The 15,361-nt window shown below is 37.7% G+C and overlaps 2 protein-coding genes and 1 long non-coding RNA gene across 3 annotated transcripts; 2 read left to right on the top strand and 1 right to left on the bottom strand.

Moving 5' to 3' along the window:
* The first annotated feature begins 1,917 nt into the window (after positions 1-1,917).
* On the top strand, positions 1,918-4,868 carry LOC121792547. Its single transcript, XR_006048893.1, has 3 exons — positions 1,918-2,054; positions 2,894-4,196; positions 4,283-4,868. It is a non-coding gene; the product is annotated as an uncharacterized LOC121792547 (long non-coding RNA).
* A 468-nt stretch (positions 4,869-5,336) lies between these two features.
* On the bottom strand, positions 5,337-8,774 carry LOC121792495 (UDP-D-xylose:L-fucose alpha-1,3-D-xylosyltransferase MGP4-like). Its single transcript, XM_042190471.1, has 4 exons — positions 8,136-8,774; positions 7,460-7,621; positions 6,864-7,079; positions 5,337-5,921 (listed from the first exon to the last, which is right to left on the bottom strand). Exons 1-4 carry the CDS (start codon positions 8,643-8,645, stop codon positions 5,712-5,714), a joined length of 1,098 nt encoding a protein of 365 aa, XP_042046405.1. The 5' UTR covers positions 8,646-8,774; the 3' UTR covers positions 5,337-5,711.
* Positions 8,775-9,585: 811 nt separating this feature from the next.
* On the top strand, positions 9,586-11,025 carry LOC121779336. Its single transcript, XM_042176660.1, has 2 exons — positions 9,586-10,401; positions 10,486-11,025. Exons 1-2 carry the CDS (start codon positions 9,586-9,588, stop codon positions 11,023-11,025), a joined length of 1,356 nt encoding a protein of 451 aa, XP_042032594.1.
* Positions 11,026-15,361: the final 4,336 nt, after the last annotated feature.

The following is a 15,361-nucleotide window of genomic DNA, read 5'->3' as shown; positions in this document are numbered from 1 at the left end:
TACATATATTTAATTTTGTTACTTCGTCAAATCGTTTGACTGATTATTTTAACTTCCAAACTTTTCTTGTATCTATATATATTTAATTTTATAATACATGATAATGATGCCATTGATAAATAAAATGTGGTTATACTATTTATTTGGATGTAATAAAATGTAAACTCACGGAGTGTTATATTGTTAACTCAATACTTAATTGCTAATTATAATTAAATAATAGCAATTAGATATTTAAATTAAGGGCCTAGATCATTAGTCCCGGAATGCCAATTGGATAAAAAAAACATCAATAAGGGTATTAAGGTCAATTTACAACGAATTAGTTGTAACTAACTTTTGAAAAATATCACATAACTTTAAAACGCATATAACTTTCTCGATTTAAATTATTTTTTCGCACAACATATATCAAATTAAGGATAATTTCATAAGGATTTTAACGAGATCTCACTTGCATATGTTCCGATGTCAAAATTTGAAAAAAAAATAAAATTTCAATTTTTTCGTACAAATGTCAACATGATATATAAAATATGTCAATATAATACATGTAGAATGTCAATATAAGCAATGTGTTAATATTCTCAAAGCATTGTGTTGACATTCTCAAAGCATTGTGTTGATATTTTCGAAGCACTATATTGACATTTTCATCCAAAACCCTAATTTGGTAGTTTTTTTTTATTTTTTTCGATTTAATTAATAAAAATGAAAATTACACGTGATAAATCGTAGATCACAAGTTTTCTAAAATCCTATGGTCTTAAATTAGTTGTAGTTAGCAATTAAATGATGAGTTAGTAATTGATCACTCCTCATGTAAATTCTATATATTGTAGAAATTTCAAATTCTAAATTATAATCTGGATCGTTAGATTTCAAGATTTAATGTCAATAGATGACAAATAACGTCAATTGAAAATGTCAACACAACGTCAACATTGTCAACGGATTGATATTTTGTTGACATCTTCTGTTGACGTTATTTGTCATCTGTTGACATCAAATCTCGAAATCTAACAGTTCATATCATAATTATAGTTTGGAGGTTGTAGGAAAGATACGATTTATATTTAATCACTACCCATGATTATTATCTATATTTTAATATTCTTTTTATTAGCATGCTCTCCTAATGCAATTTATAATATTTATTGCAGCTTATTTCATACTACTAAGTGCAAAATTCATCTATTTCACTACAAAAATAGCAATACAATACGTCAACAGCTATGCAATTAAGGAAATAATTACTTATCTAAATATAATATATTAAAAAATAAGTCAATACCTGAATTTGGACTATTCATTAATTGTGGCACTCGGAAATTTTCAAATCTTATAGAAGTCAATAGATACTTTTTCTTTTCTTTTTACTGAAAATGAATGAAAACGATGAAACTAAGCTTTATTTTATTAAATATAAATTATATATATGTATTTTATCATCTAACATTATGTATAAAATTTAATTATATATGGAAAAAGTTATCCCTAAAAGCATCCACACATAGTGGCAGGTTGCGAGTGGACAGGGTCGGGTGTGGGAGACATGAGGTATGCCCTAGGTAGGGCACTGCACTGGGCGCTGGTGTGGCGTGGTGTGCTCGGGGCCGTGCATTGTGGAGCACAGCACCCCGCCACAACATATATATTTTTTTTAATTTCTAAATCTATAAATATCATCCCAAATCTAATTCATTTCATAAATATTCTCACACCTATATAAATTAAGCAAAAATTACTAAAAATTATTTTAAAAAAATAGCCGTTATGTTGACTGCTTGTGAAATCTCCTTAATACAAATTTTAAACTCGTAGGATTTGTGTTTTCCTTTCTGGATTTTAAAAACTCTTCTTGGATTGTTATATACTAATATTACTGTGAGACACCTATATAAGCGAACCGTTCCCTTTCGTCTTAATGTCTTCAGATCCCGTTCTATCAAGTGTTCATTTCTTTAGCTTGAGACCTTTTATTTTTGAAAGATTATATTCCAAGTATTTTCATATGAAAGAGATCAATTTTCATTCTGATTCATCCTTTTCAGGTAATATATGAATATAATTCTTGTCTTCTAATCGATTCTTTTTTTTCGATGATTCAATGAATGTTCGGTTCAATTGTATCTGCATACAAGATTTAGGTATAATTAATCATATATATTTATCGTGTCGGATGATATTATCTGTTCTTATGGATCATGTGTTTATTGGCATTCGTGATTTGAAATGGTTGAATGAAGTTGTGAAGTTGATTTAAATGCAATTGATGGAATTCCTTTAGTGCTAAGAATTGTTATATATGAAGTTATATAGAAACCAGAATTTTAGTATTGTTATACATTTTCTTTTTCAGGCAAGTAGAAAGATTCAATGCCAAACATGATGTACATGACTATTTTCATTGCTAGTTTTTCTAGACATGGGGGATTAATATATGATAGAAATAGATATCATATTATGTCCAAACTTTTGAGCTATATTTCAATAATTATAAATTGATACCAATCTTTCATCATTCTCACAATTATCTCCTGAATTCCACACGGCACTTTGGGTCTGAAATGTAAATGCTTGTGTTAATTCCACATGCATCCAATGGTGTGCCATGTGAGATTTCAGGTCCAGGGCAAGACGGTGGGTTTCAAATATGCAATGACTGCAGAATTGGATAGTTTATTATTTAGAAGTAAAAAATAATGATTGGATAAAACTTTATTTTAAATATACTTATTCTTCTAGGATGGTGTTACAATAGCCCAACACACCAAACTTGGCTCCTTAGCAGCTAGAACAATTTAGGTTCCCCGAAAAGAATGTGTAATTCTATATCCTTATCCTTTGTCTGCCCTTATTCCGTCCTAATACTTGATATGTCATGTGCCAGAAATGATCCGAGACATCTTGAGATCTTCTCTAGAAGGAGTTTTCCCACATTTAATTTGGGAAGGGAAGGTGCATTAAGCATAATTATAGTTCAAAATGGCCGAAGAAGTTCCAAGGACAACCAATAGTCAAGCTTTGAGGCGGTTGTCTTCAGATCAAGAGGATTGGGATTCAATGAAGCGAAGCAAGAGAGGAAAATGCTCTTTTCTGAAGCCACAAGATTCTAGTTTATCGATCTGCAAAAATCCTGCGTGTGAAGCAACACAATCCACTGTTCCTGGGTTGTGCAAGAGGTGTTGTTGCTGTATTTGTTGTCGATTTGATAACAATATGGACCCAAGCCTTTGGTTGAAATGCACACCTGAGTCTGGTTCAGAAGGTTCCTGTGGCTCTTCCTGTCATGCTGAGTGTGCTCTCTCCGACATGGGATGGTCGGCTATGGCTCCTATATTTGTGCTACATGTGGTAAAGTTTCCTCAGTAATTAGGTAAGATTTTCTGTATCAATATTTTCTTACAGTAACATAACTTTTCTCATTCCATCTTTGTATCTCATTCCACCATATCAGTCACACCCTGGGCCTTGGTCATATTTGTAGTAGTCTTACTAGTAGGAGCTATCTTTGGTGGGGAAACCACAGAAGTTTTCTCACTTATGTCTTTCTGTTTCACTCTTTCCTTCTTTGTTTGTGCGGCGTGCGTGTCAAACAAGTGCACATGAAATCACAGTTAGCTCATATTTGTGCGTGAAAATTGCAATTATGTGCATGGTCTGGTAACTAAGTACATTATTAGTTATTTATTTTTATTGTTCCAATAATCGTTATCGTGCTTCATAAATGACTTGCCTTTTTAGGACTTGACATTACGATTTGTAATTAGCTTATCTCCATATTTGGAATTTCGTAATCTTACAGACTACTTTCTCTTACACCTAACTTGTTTTGTGATTTCACACTTTACCATATACCGGGGCTTCTTGATCTGAATGACTTGCAGATTCTGGAAGAAGCAGTTAGAGATAGCTATGGATTCCAAGCATGTTGATATCCTGTGCTATAGGATATTCTTGAATTACAGGCTCCTCAAGGGTACATCCAGGTTTTGTGAGCTCCACAAGTTCATTGAAGATTTGAAGGTCGCGTTAGAGAGGGAGTTCGGTCCAATCAATGAAGCAGCGCTCAAGTTTCCCCCGTGCACGCACTGGAAGACTTAACAAATCTGTGCAAGCTCAGTGCAAGCTTGCTATTCAAAAAGCTGAAGAACTTCAGACTTCAAATTCCAGCTCACTTTTAAATCTCAGTGGTATGTATGTATACAACATATCTTTAGCATATCTCCACGCTGAAAACTAAAACATCGTTAATAAGTAATCTCCGTTGATCTAATAGCAGAGGGTTCGGTTTCTGATTCCGTACATCGATACAAGAATAGAGCAGATGTCGAATCAGATTCTAGAGAGAAGCTTGTCCAGAAAAGAGGAAAAGAGCCTCAAAGTGGGGGAAAATGCATGGGAGTCGGAGGTGTTGAGGCCGCCGAGACTCTACAGGTAGACTGCCAATTCCTGATCTGAACGAGGAGTTTCAAGCGCCCGATACAAAGACAAGCATAGCAGCAGTGGAGAAGAGCCAAGGATTGGATGAGGACTTTGAAAACATTGTGAGGATCATCCGGGGGCTAGAGCATGGTGGCCATGTCAGTATGGAGTTCAGGTTGAAGTTCCTGACATGGTTTAGCTTGAAGGCTAGGGAGCATGAACGTCGAGTTGTCAGAACGTTCATGAAGACTATGATCGATGACCCAAATGGTCTTGCTGGTCAGCTAGTCGATGCTTTCTCAGCAATCATATTCTGCAACAGACCTTGAAAGTTATTGCCTTTAGGGTCTGCTGTTTGAGAATCCTTGCCTTTTTTTTTGTAGATTTTATTCTACTTTTGCTTGATCTTCGCCTGTTATGATTATGTACATTTATGCTGTTTGAGTTAGTTGGCTGTTATTATTGTTTTCATGTTGCATTTCACCGTTAATTGACGGTGCATGTGATTCACGTGCGGCAGTGTGGGTTTGTGCGTGTGATTCACGTGTATGTTAGTGCGCATTTCTCTAGTGCGTGTGTCGTGCAAGGGGACAATGGCGTATCCAAGATTCCAGTTTGAGTGTACGACAGATAATTATAACAATAAATTGATAGAAAAAATTCAAAAAGAGAAAAGAAAAAGGAACAGCTTGCGGCTGCGATCACCATAGTGGCGCACGTGACGACTCCCAAACTTGTGTTACCTGGACAGATAGCATGTTATACTCCCCACTCGTCTGATTCTCCAATACCCAATATATTCGATATTTTAATTTTGGTTCTTTTACGTCTGTAATTTATAAGAATAAATATCAATAGACATTGTTCAAGCATTCTTGGATATTTTTTATAATGCGTGCCCCTTTGGATAAATGATGAACAATTGTGATATTTGAGATATATTTTCCAGAAACTGTTGCAGGCAGAATTTGAAAGAATTATGTGCCCAATATAAAACATCTACAATTAAATTATGGAGTAGCAGGCTGGTAATGCTGCTTCATAAATCTGATAAATGCATCTTGTAATGAACAAGCAAACTAAGGTTACACTACTATGCATTGCTGATGAAAACACACAACAAAGCACAAGGGAACTTCATCTGCGAGCTTTGACCTCAGAATCTTTTAGATCCTCCGCTTCTCTATTGCAACGGCGGGTTCAAGCCATTAATACAGGCAAGCTCGGTTCTGCTAAATGTTGTACCACGTGAAAAACTCATTTATAAAGGCTCACCGGACTCACTATAATCTGCCAAGTGGGGACTCAGTAGCATATTCGTCCACCAACCAAAGACCATAGTCACGAAATCGCTTGGTCTTCTTCTCAAAACCAATTATGTAGTTATTGTGAATGATTACATGCATCCCTTCGGTTTCACGTGCCCATGTCTTGTTCCTGAAGTACAAACCACCTGTGGGGAATGCTTTTTGCGGCAGCAGGTACACATCCACCTGAAACGAGATCAAACCTCACAAATAAGTCAATGGCAACATAAGCGATTTGCCTTATGATTAAACAGATAGTGAAAAAAGCAAAAGATCCAACCATTTTTCGAGATCATTTGAGACTTAAGTATTTAAACCCTGCAAATTTGATAAGCAAAACAACAGAATTTCTATTATCTCTTCCTAGTTTCTTCTGACCATCCACGATTCACAAATGATTACAGTGTTATCTGATATGACACATCAAATATGCTAACATAGCAGTGTCCTACATCATCACTACAATGAACAGGACATCATTGTCATTGTGCATGATACTTTCATGCACACAAAATTGGCTAACCATCAAGATTCAGTGGAAAAATCAGTGATTATTCAAGCTAAAGAACAAGAAATTAATGATAGATAAAGATGTGAAGTCAAATAACAAGCAAGAAATAGTTTCCTAATAATAGTGTCCTGAGGTGAATAATTGACTTTGACATTCATTGTAACAAGTTGGCTTTAACAGTAGCATCTTAAACCTCGGTAAAATGGTGCAGCTACTAATAAGTAGCTCCTCTAATTTCTTCCAGTCTAATATGGTTCTGAGCGCTACTTCAGCACAACTTAGATTGACTATCTGCCTAGTGCTTAAAAGAGTGAGAGAGAAAGAGATGTGAACCTTGATTAATTTTTTAAATATAATATTTTACCATGCTAACCAATAACCTCACGAGGTCGGATAAGTAACACTAACAGATTCCACCACAATGCATCACCAAAAGAAATGTTGGTCAGTCCTACACCCTCTAAACTCTCCCTAACCCGGGTTCGGAGAAAAGATTAGGGTGGACAGAATGGATTGATGGATTTATATGCATGGTGCTTAGAGCTATCAGCAACTGTGTAATGATGTATTCTTACACAAAAACGGGAAATTGTGGTAGTAAAAGAGTGCATATCTACCTGCCCAGCAGTTTTATTCAATGCCCAATTAAAGGCAGGCTGGTCGTTAGCTTTTTTTGCCCTAGACCAAGGTTGGTCCTTTAGTTCTTCAATCCACTTATTCATAAGTAATTTTGCTCCAACGGTAGGGCGCAGATAAATCAGGCAGCTACAGATGTATGTACGACCCTTTTTCCCTGGAGGCGGCAAATCATGAGAATGATTAAGAGGTTTCACCTGGCAGTTTCATTGGGAAGAAAACGAACACCATTAACATATAAGAAATAGTTCTGTTTGATACTAAGTAATTGTAGAACGACCTTAAGATAATCATTTTGACTTTTACAATATCTATCTATTATCTTGATCAAGTAAACACTAAAGAAATTATTATAGGATTTGTCATAAGATGGACTTTGGATTGAACGATCATGTCAACCAACCACACAAAAATTCCTACAGGAAAACGATAACTACTCCTTTAGTCCTTAGAGAAGGTATTCAAAGAGACCAATTGAGAATAGGTCAAAATCTAAATCCGGTTAGCTTGCCACAAACTGACAGAATATGCTTTTAAAACTGATAAACTTGAACCAAGAAGCAGAAGGTATACTTACATAAGCCATGTCATCCATGAAGTACACATCATGCTCGCCCTCAAGATATGGAAATGGATCTGCCAACCAAACCATATCAACATCATTGTACATAACATTATAGCCAAGTTCCAGAATTTGCAGGAGATGCTGGGGCCTTCGCGCTGTAAAATTGAAGAAGCCCTGCACAAGAAATGATGTTACATAGGGCACAGAATAAACATGAAAAGCAGCATATAATACACAGGAGCACCATAAGTCCAAGGAAATGCAAAATCCTATCTCTCAATTTAGCAGATCACCAGGAATCAGTAACTAGAGATTTAGCAAGCCGCACTCATTTTAACTCTCATGAATCTAGTATAATGACCCTTAAGGAACTAAATCATCAATCACTTATCACTTATCAGCTAAACAAACCTTCTTTTTGCATCGACACACACTAATCTACTATTGCAACATAATACCCCCACATATACATACCAATGTTTGCAGTTTTCTATATGCAGTACAAATTCATATCAGTATCGAGCTAACGGATTAAATTATTCAGCAATCCAACTGCAACAAAAAATACATAATCGAGTTTACTAGTTCGATTTACTCACACAGCATAAGTTTATTCGGAAATGGACCAAAACATATCAATTTTTTTAACACCGAACTTCAAATTCGGCCACAAAATCAAATAAATCACCTGAGATCCAAACTTATGGGCCGCCGCCGCCTCTAACGCCGGAGGCACCAGCACTGCGTGTCCTGGCCACCGCTCATTGACCTTGAAAAGCGTAGCGTAATCCTCAGCAATCACCAGAACTTTATCATGATGCTTCTTCCGCGCGATGCTGATGAGCCAGTTGTTGAGGAACGACAAATAGGCCTCGCTGACGGCGCAGACAATCAGCGAATTGTTCTTCGCCACGTAGGCAGCCGCTTCGGAGAGCGTGTAGCTCCGCCACTTGGAATCGGAGCTCCTTGAAGTGAAGAAAATGAGGGAATTGGGGGAGTGTACGAAGGGAAAAACGACACCAGCGATTATGAGCAGCGAGAGGAGTAGGAGGACCAATGCTGGGCCGCGGCTGAGAAAGGCGGCGGCGGAGGAGGTTTTTTGGTGATCATGGCGGGATCTAGGGGATAAATTGTAAGATTCCGGTGAGCTGGAATAGAGTGGTCTCTGATGCAGAAACGCTGACATTTTCTTTGACATCAATTACGATTGTGCCTATGGATTTCAAGTTAACTGAAATTCAATTGAATTCTCAGACTGTAAATCCGAGAGGAGATCGAGCTACAGAAATTCAATTGAATTCTCAGACTGTAAAACCAATTGAATTGGTTTTTGTGGACTTCCATTTTGCGAATATGGAGAACATAATTACATATACTTACATCAATTACTAATATTATTAGTTTATTAAAATGTCGATGTTTCATAAAACAAATGTCTCAAATTTCTCTTACGTTTCAAACGTCCATTATAATATGATATGATAAATACCTATACATTGGATATTGAGATTATCATATTCTTCCGCTAAAATTACAACGAGAATCAATACGACATTGATACTAATATGGAACTAGAAAACAAATTACACACATGTTATAAATAAGATTTATTATACTCCCTCCGTCCCGCTTTAGCAGTCCCGGTTGAGTCGGGCACATGTTTTAAGGAGTGTTTAAGTGTGTAATAAATAAATGATGTAGTGGAGATTGGGTCCCACTTTTAAACAACTTTTTTGCTTCAATTTTCGTCACCCAAGTGACTCACTGTTCACTTGCAATCTGCCAAAATAGTGGGAAAAGAAGATTAAGTGGAGATTGGTACCAAATTTAAATTTTCATTACCAAAATGGAGGGAATACAATCTGCCAAAATAGTGGGAAAAGAAGATTAAGTGAAATCAACATTCAATTTTTCATTACAAAAATGGAGGGAATACATTTTGCCAAAATAACCTCTCTAAATTTTGGGAGGGAAATTTTGAAGTTCTACATTGAAATTCTAAGTACACTAAACACAATATAAATACATCCATCACCTACATTTGCTCCTTCCATCTACCACTACCATCAAAAACACTAAAAACACACACTGCATTAGTTTCAAAATAGGAATCCCTCAGAAAAATTTCATCATCGGGAATGGCGGAGCAACGGGTGAATCAATACTTGACCACCAACATGAAGAACAACATTGTGCAGCATCTACTGAAGAACAGCCAAGGTGGTGTTCTTCGAAAAGGAGCAGTGTGTGAGGCAGCCGAAGCTTTTGCTGTCAATAGGAAGACTATTTCCAGACTTTGGAAGGCAGCCACAGAGATGATGGAGAATGGAGAACCTGCACACATGGTTGGAAAAGTTAAAGGATACAAACGTGGAGAAAAGAAAAAAGTTGATGAAGTAAAGGTTAGATCACTCTCTGTCCTTGAAAGATCCTCCTATAGGGTGATGGCACCAAAGCTTGGAGTTAGCAAAACTACAATTTGTAGGTGGGTAAAGGATAAACAGCTTAGGCCCCATACTAGTGCAATTAAGCCACATTTAACTGATCTAAATAAGTTGGCAAGACTGAAATGGTGCCTCAGTCAGCTTCAGCCAAACATTATTGCACGTACGGTTGCATTTAATGAAATGCGCAATGTAGTTCACATTGATGAAAAGTGGTTCTACTTGACAAAAAGTGCGGATAGGTACTACCTATTGCCGGATGAAGAAGAGCCACAGAGATCATGCAGATCAAAGAGATTCATTACCAAAGTCATGTTCTTGTGTGCCGTTGGCAGGCCACATTTTGGCCCAAATGGGGAAACTCTTTTTGATGGCAAGTTAGGCATTTTTCCTTTCACAGAAATGGTACCAGCACAGAGGAATTCCAAGAACAGACCAAGAGGCACATTGGAGACAAAGCCCATTCCAGCAGTGACACAAGCAGTGACAAGGGAGTGGCTCATCAACAAGGTATGCTCATAATTACTCTATCAAACCATCAGAAAAATTTCATCATAAGTCATCATTTAGGTAACCATTATTCACATTGTACAGATTATACCAGCCATTCATTCCAAATGGCCTACAAGTGCATCCAAAGAAATTTACATTCAACAAGATAATGCCAAACCACACATAAGCACAACTGATCCAGAGTTTGAAGAAGCTGCCAACTCAAATGGATTCAAAATCCAATTGATTTGTCAACCACCTAATTCCCCAGACACAAACATATTGGATCTTGGTTTTTTCAGGGCTATTCAATCATTGAAGGATAAGAAAGCATGCAGTAATGTGGATGAATTGTTGCAGAATGTGAGTATGGCTTATGAAGAGTTGACACCACAGACACTGAACAAAGTGTTCCTTACACTACAAAGTGTGCTGTCAGAGATCTTGGAGGTGCAAGGTGGGAACAATTACAAAATCCCCCACATGAACAAGGATAGGCTGGAGAGAATAGGGGCTTTACCCAATGTGCTGGAGGTGGAAGAAAGGGTGGTGAGGGATGTGTTGGAGTACCTAGCACTGCCTCAGAATAATGATGGTTCTTCCTATGACATTGGGGATCTGGCCACTGCATTTGGCTACTAGGACAGAGATCACCAGGCTGCATTTGGTTTTGTTGCTTTAGTTTTTTTAATGTAATGCATTGAATATGTAAGGAACATCTAAGTAATGCATACTTTTTGTAAAACAAGAATCCCATCAGAGCATTCTCATCATTTGGTAAGCAACAGGAACCAAAACGCAGCAAGCAATCAACAATCATGAAGCACAATGCAAAAAACCAGGTTCCCTCAGAGAAATCTCATCATTGGGTAAGCATTCATCCTCCAACAAATTAACCATCACACATTAATATCATAGGCAGTAACCATCACCACCATCAAACCAAAAACACCACCAAGGCAGAACAATCACCACATAGTGTATAAACCTCCAAACCCAAAAAAATAGGGGTGGCTTAAACACAAAACATCAGAAAGGTTGCAATTTTTCATCACAGGGATGCCCGAAGGCCAATCCCTCAAAATGCATAGAATTGAAAACCATACTCACAGATTTAGAGGAGCTTTAAAAAACATGGGAACTGAATGGCCATAAACCGAAGGTAGCGCTCCTCTTCCTCTGTGTACCGAGCCTTTAGTGTCGTCGGTGGTGTTTCAGGGACAACGCCAGAAATTGGGAACGGATCGACATCACTACCAAGGTCAACCGACTCCACGTTTGAGTTAAATGATAGATCGGTCGACGGAGAGAGCGGAGGGAGAGGGGAACAACTAGGGTTCACAGAGAACTGAGTTTCAGGGACGACGGTGGACATGGAGTCCGTTTTCTCCCACAAATACGTTGGAATAGGGGAGTCATGGGTGGCGATCACACTCTCAATCGACCCATAGCTTTGGTCGAATGACCAATAGACCGGCGGAGATGGTGGTGTTGGCGGCGGAGATGGTGGTGTATGTGGAGATTGTGGGTTTAGGGTTCCCATTTAAGCACGAGAGAGGGAGGATTCAACACAGGGTTCGGGAGTGGGGCGGATCTCGTTCTCCAGATCTAGGGTTCTCAGGGAAGGGGGCGAGTACTTTCAGAGAGAGAGAAATGAGGGGTCGAATAGTTGAAACGTGAAAGAAAGAAATGAGAGAGAGAAATGAGGTAAGAGAATTTGCTTCCTGATTTTAAAATTGTAATGACATCAATTTTTATGTTACCGAGTTCAACCGGGACTCCTAAAGCGGGACACCCAAAATTGATCAACCGGGACTGCTAAAGCGGGACGGAGGGAGTACTAGTTTAAATTTTAGTTCAGTTATTTATAGCTGGCGAACAATTTCAATTATCCAATTTTGAGAAGACTAAATGCCTATTTTGGTCATTAACATATTGCGATTTATTAATTTTGGTCCAAAATATTATCTTTTGAATTATTCGGTCCCTCACAAATAAAAACGGGTCACATCTTTTGAAAACGCAAGTGAGTTTTCTGACTGAATTAACAATTTATTATTAGAATTTTAAAATTATTTGGAAAATAATACTCCCTCCGTCCAGCAATAGCAGTCCCATTTCAAAAGGCACGGGTTTTAAGAAAGTTTTGAATGTGTAATAAATGATGTGTGATAGTGGAATTTGGAGCCCACGAATGAGAGAGATAGAGAGAGATAGAGTGAGAATGAGAGTGAGTTACACAGGGGGGGTGTTTTTTATGGTAGAGATGTAAATAAGTGAGAAGGGGAAGGGTAATTAGATTGTCCAAATATAGTAAGTAGAACCGGGACTCCTATTCCCGAACGTCCGAAAACGGAAAAACGGGACTCCTATTGCTGGACGGAGGGAGTAATTTAGAAAATAGATTAATAAATAAAATAAAATAGAAAATTAAAAAACAAGAACATAGATTAATTCTAAATTATTTGATATTATTTGTTTTAATCAGACCCCCCTCACTCGACAACCCACCACCGCTGCCGCTACCGCCGCATCCAACCCCCCCAAACGCCAGGGCCGCCCCAGCGTCTGCCTCGGCGAGATCGGCGACGACATCCCTCGCCGCCAAAATCTCCAAGACCCGACTAAAACCTCCACCTGGCCGCCCCCTCCCCGCCCCACTAAAACCTCCACCTGGCGCTTCCACAAAGACCCATCCCTCGCCGCCAAAACCTCCAAGACCCGACCTTTAACCAACCTCGTCAACGGTGTTGCCGCCGCCGCCGACAATTTCCACGATTCGCTCCAAATCTCCAAATCTCCGAGAATTTCGCCGATTTCGGCCACTGCAAGCCCAAAGTGAAGAAGCCCACGAAAAGGGCACGCACCAATTGGAATCGGAATTGAGAGCACGAGCTTCCTTCCCGAAGAGAACGATAACAACAACGACGAGTTTCGAGAATTCGAGGGGGAGGGTTCGGAAAGCCCTAATTTGAAAGACCAGCACCAGAGCCCGATCAATTCATCGGAGAATGGGTTCCCTAAGGACGGAATGCGCGCAGCCAATTGTGAAATTGGAGAGGTTTAAGGATAGGCAGGAGGGAAGGGTGTCATGGTATAGCTTAGCGACGAAGCTAGTTGTAACATCCCAAAAATTTGTGATGTTTATTTAATAAGTTGATTTGAAATTTCAATTATGAAACTTTTGTTTCTATGCGATTAAGTGAATTATGTGAAATAATTGTCGTGGGTGATGTGGAATGAAGTGGTTGATATTTTTTTCTATATATTTTCCAATGTGGGGAAATAATTTAATAGGATCATGCATATATTTTTTCCGAGCCAATTCATTGGAATTTTCGGCCCTTCCTAATTTTTGGAAATAGTTGAATTAAGAGTTGAATTATTCCTTGTGGCTAATTAAGCCAATTTTCGGCCCCCCCTCTATTTTGTAGAGGAGATTATAATTGTTACCTAATTTATGGGAATCTTTTCCTATAAAGAAACTACAAAATTTAAATCCTATTCTATTTAATTGGGGATTTAAATAATATTCTTGTGCACACTCCATGGAATTTTCGGCCCCCTCATTATTTTTCTTACTTGGAGATTTAATTTATTTTGTTCCCTTGTTTATGGAATATTCATCGTTTTATTTCCTAAATTGTGAATCTATTTCTCTCCAAGTAAATACCAAATAAATTCCTTATTGAATTTCTAGCCATAATTTTCGAAATACTTGCCTTCCTTTTAATTGTGGGATTTTATTTATTGGCCTCTATTTTATTCCTCCACAATTAATTAATTAATTAATGGGATTAAACCTAGGACTATATATTCACCTAAACTAAACCCTAGCCCCCATCTCCCTCATAAATTTCGTGCCTCTCCTCTCCCTCTCCATATTCTCCCCAAAAATCCTCCATTCATCCTTGTTCTTGCATCCGTTGGAGTTTATTTTCAAGAGTCTCCGACGAATCGCCTCCATTCTTGTTTCTACCGTTCGTTTTCTTGATTCAAGAAGGTATAACTAAGTTTTCTTCTCATCTCCTTCATTGAAACTTTAATCTTGTATCCTACATGCATATAGAGGGTGTAGGATTGATAGATCGCAAAATTAATCGGTGGGAAAGTGTGATTGCATGAGAACTTTGATAGTTATGCGTTTTTGTTTAAGTTTATGTGAAGTTTGATTTGAATCTTTGGTGAATGATGTGGGTTTATATGCAAACATGATTATGAGGAACTTTTAAGCATGATTGTGTGTTATAAGTATGAAAAATTGGTATTTGTTTGATTGAAGAAGAAACCCTAAATTCGAAATTATGAGCCTGAAATCTGTGACGTTAGAACAGTGGCTTCTGATGTGTGATTGACCTATCAAACGATCGAATTTTGATATCAAATTTTTACTGAGTGAATTTCAAGGTGTTTTCTGTGTCTCGTGTAAATTTCAGCCCATTTGGTCGAAAAATGAAATTTTAATAAATTTTTGAAGTTGACTGCGCAATTCTGCCAGAAACTTGTGTTCTCGCCAAGAAAGTTTCGTATTCTGTTTGACCAACCAAATGACCTCCGTTTGATGTGATTCTTGAATTATATGAATATATGAAGTGCCTTCTGAGTCGTGTAAAAGTTTCAGCCTTTTTGGGCATTGGATGAATTTACGGTGAATTTTTCAAATGAACTGCGCAGTGCTGTCAGAAATTTTATGTTCCGACCAGAGAGTTTAATTATTGATTTGACTGACTAAACGACGTGATTTCAGTGTGAAAATTTGTCTAGATGAACTTGAATGTGTCTTCTGTGTTGTGATCAAAATTTAGCTTCATATGAGATCGGGTGAATTTTTAGTGATTTTTACAACGCGCAGTTCTGCCAGTTTTCTGCCTTGATAAAATGACACTTATTTTCAAGTTTAAAAGTATTATATGATGTTTGTATGTCCAAGGAACGTGCCTAATGATGTGATCACGTGTGATAAGTTGAAATATATTAC

The sequence above is a fragment of the Salvia splendens genome, chromosome 2 (assembly GCF_004379255.2).
Source record: "Salvia splendens isolate huo1 chromosome 2, SspV2, whole genome shotgun sequence".
In the NCBI taxonomy this organism is placed as follows: domain Eukaryota; kingdom Viridiplantae; phylum Streptophyta; class Magnoliopsida; order Lamiales; family Lamiaceae; genus Salvia; species Salvia splendens.
This window is presented reverse-complemented; position numbering and strand designations above follow the sequence as displayed.

Bases quoted from the DNA above. Each gene is read 5' to 3' on its own strand.
- LOC121779336 (XM_042176660.1), top strand. From the start codon at position 9,586: ATGGCGGAGCAACGGGTGAATCAATACTTGACCACCAACATGAAGAAC. The intron at 10,402-10,485 runs GTATGCTCATAA...CACATTGTACAG, and splicing joins GGGAGTGGCTCATCAACAAG to ATTATACCAGCCATTCATTC.
- LOC121792495 (XM_042190471.1), bottom strand. From the start codon at position 8,645: ATGTCAAAGAAAATGTCAGCGTTTCTGCATCAGAGACCACTCTATTCC. The intron at 7,622-8,135 runs GTGATTTATTTG...TTTCTTGTGCAG, and splicing joins CCCATAAGTTTGGATCTCAG to GGCTTCTTCAATTTTACAGC. The intron at 7,080-7,459 runs GTAAGTATACCT...TGAAACTGCCAG, and splicing joins TCATGGATGACATGGCTTAT to GTGAAACCTCTTAATCATTC.